Source organism: Hyperoodon ampullatus (genome assembly GCF_949752795.1).
Source record: "Hyperoodon ampullatus genome assembly, chromosome: 17".
Lineage (NCBI taxonomy): Eukaryota > Metazoa > Chordata > Mammalia > Artiodactyla > Ziphiidae > Hyperoodon > Hyperoodon ampullatus.
In genome coordinates this window covers 76,778,096-76,780,511 of record NC_136930.1, presented here as the reverse complement: position 1 = coordinate 76,780,511, position 2,416 = coordinate 76,778,096, and the positions used below count along the sequence as shown (strand labels likewise).

Sequence of the window (2,416 nt, the reverse complement as noted above, 5' to 3'; positions counted from 1 at the left end):
AGACCCAACGTTTGCCAAATGTCCCAGTGACCTCCTTATAGCAACCTTTCCCCACCCAGGATCACAGGTGTGTTTTCCCTAAGCCAGACCCTGGCACCTGTTGGAACAACTTTGCCTCATCACATCTCCAGTTCTGGGACTGTGAGAGCAGGATCACAGGTCACACCTGGGGCCTGCCTGTCGGGGTAGGAGGAGGGCCTGCCGAGCTGTGAAGCGGAGGTGCCAGCTCAGGTAGAGCTGTTATAACGTCATAGCTTCTAGAAAGAACAAGAGTAAAAATCTTAACCTGGAGGGATGTTTCCACTGGGAGCACTCTCTCCTGTCTCCTGATGGAGGAGCCCCCAAGATCAAGGCCATTATTAGTTTTCTGGGTCCAAAGAGCTGAAAATGTAGGTATCAACATTTTCCTGATAAAAAGCCCTATTACTTCCTGGATGACAGTCACCTCGCCCCTCTTATACTGTGCTGAAATTCTGAGACAAACCACACCCTTGCCCAGGAGAACATGGAGGCCCATGCAGACCACTCTTGGAGGGAAACCAAGGGCAGGCACAGCATGTGGATGTGAAGGGGGTAGGATGGAACCTGGGGGCCAAGCACAGAGAAGTGGAACTAACCTGAACGGAGAGCTGGCCCTGGGGGGCAGTCCCACCGTCTCGTGTCTGAAAGGCCGCACGGCAGGCAAAGGCTGCATCCAAGCTGCTGTCAACATCCCAGGGCCTCACGTGGCCAGGGCAGGAAGCTCCCACAGTGGCAGCATTTAGTGTCCTGAGTGGTCCACCTGGTAAGTCAGGCTGCTCAGCTGGGATGATGGCTGATGTGGGAGGACACACAGAGAGCCCAGTTCCTGGGAGCAGGAGCCAAGTTCAAGGAATGGCTCTCCAGAGAGGAGGGAAGGCAGAGGACAAAGCACAGAACCACCATCACAGCCAGCCAGGGGGACAGTGGGGTCCCCAGTGCTCACTGCAGAAGCACTGCCATCCAGCTCAGGGCCACAGGCCTCCTGCCGGGCTGCACAGAGATGGACTTGGGACCCAGTGGGCCAAAGGTCTGCAGCTCAGTCTTCAAAGGAGCCGGTGGGAGGGCCGAAGCCAGCATGGGAGTCACAGGCGGAGGTGGCAGTGGGAGGTACTGGCTGTGCTCGGGTCTGAAGCCTGTCCCCTGGACAGCAGTTTGTACACTCGCGTCCCTGGTGCCACAGCTGTGAGAGCTGCCTTGTTATCATGATGTCTTGCCCCAGAGATTCTCTAGACCAGAAAGGTCTCCAGCCACACTGGTGTTTGCTGACCTGTCTGGGGCGGTTTTCCTGGTGATGGCAGGACCCCCAGCCCGATCAGACGCCAGGGCAGGAGGAGCCCCAGGCAGGCCTGCCAGGACAGTTCTCACGGGCACAAAGCTCCGAGTCTGGATGGCTTCCCCACGCTCAGTGCTTCTTCCGTGGGTGACGTTTCCGATGGCGAATAAGACACGAGCTGTAGGCAAAGGTTTTCCCACATTCCTTACATTCGTACGGCTTCTCTCCAGTGTGGGTTTTCTGATGTTTTAGGAGATTTGAACCGCAGTTAAAGGCTTTTCCGCACTCACTGCATTTAAAGGGCTTTTCTCCGGTGTGAATCCTCTGGTGCTTGGTCACATCGGAGCTGTGCCTGAATGTCTTCCCGCACTGGGCGCACTGGAAGGGCTTCTCTCCAGTGTGGACTCTCTGGTGGCGAACGTGATCCGTCTTGTGCTTAAAGACGCGCCCACATTCGCTGCATTCGTAGGGCTTCTTCCTCTGGAAGGGAGTGAACACAGGAACCCCCTCAAAGTCATCTTTAAATGAAGCACTGAAGGCCTCAAACATGTGTTCCTCGTCCTCACGACTCAGGCTGGGTTCCTTACTGTGCTTTTTGGCCAAAGTGGATCTCTGGTTTGGCTTCTTTTTCCTAGATGCTTCATCTTCCTTGGGAGTGTCCTTCTGAACACGTACTTCCTCCTCTGGGGTCTGTGCCTTCTTTTTTTTGCCTGTGGGCTTTTCCATCTTTCTTGTCCCCAGGAGAGAGGAAGGACCACTGGAAGCCGGCAAGGGCCAAGGAGAACGACCAGCAGCAAAATTCTCCAGTCTTACGAATTTCCTTGTAACTCCACTTCTTCAGAAAGGTCTTGCTTTAGACACAACACTGTACTTTTCCAAGCTGGTAACTGCAGTTCTGGAACAGAAACTCTGCAACACAGAGAAGAGCACCGACAACCCTTCTGAGGCTGGAGAGAAACAAGACCACGAACATTAGATTAAACGAATGTTTGGGAGGAACACAGCCACGAGGTCTTTGAGTGCTCAGTTATGAAGGGGCACATGGCCAGAGGAGGGGTGGGGGAGGCACGGGAACACGGCCCCCTTCCCTTCCCAGCTCACGTATCCCACCTGGACACCTAA

The 2,416-nt window shown here is 54.8% G+C and overlaps 1 protein-coding gene across 1 annotated transcript; it reads right to left on the bottom strand.

The window, feature by feature from the left end:
* Positions 1-1,423: 1,423 nt before the first annotated feature.
* On the bottom strand, positions 1,424-2,020 carry ZFP41 (ZFP41 zinc finger protein; the record flags this gene model as incomplete). Its single annotated transcript, XM_079722418.1, has 1 exon — positions 1,424-2,020. One exon carries the CDS (start codon positions 2,018-2,020, stop codon positions 1,424-1,426), a length of 597 nt encoding a protein of 198 aa, XP_079578544.1.
* Positions 2,021-2,416: the final 396 nt, after the last annotated feature.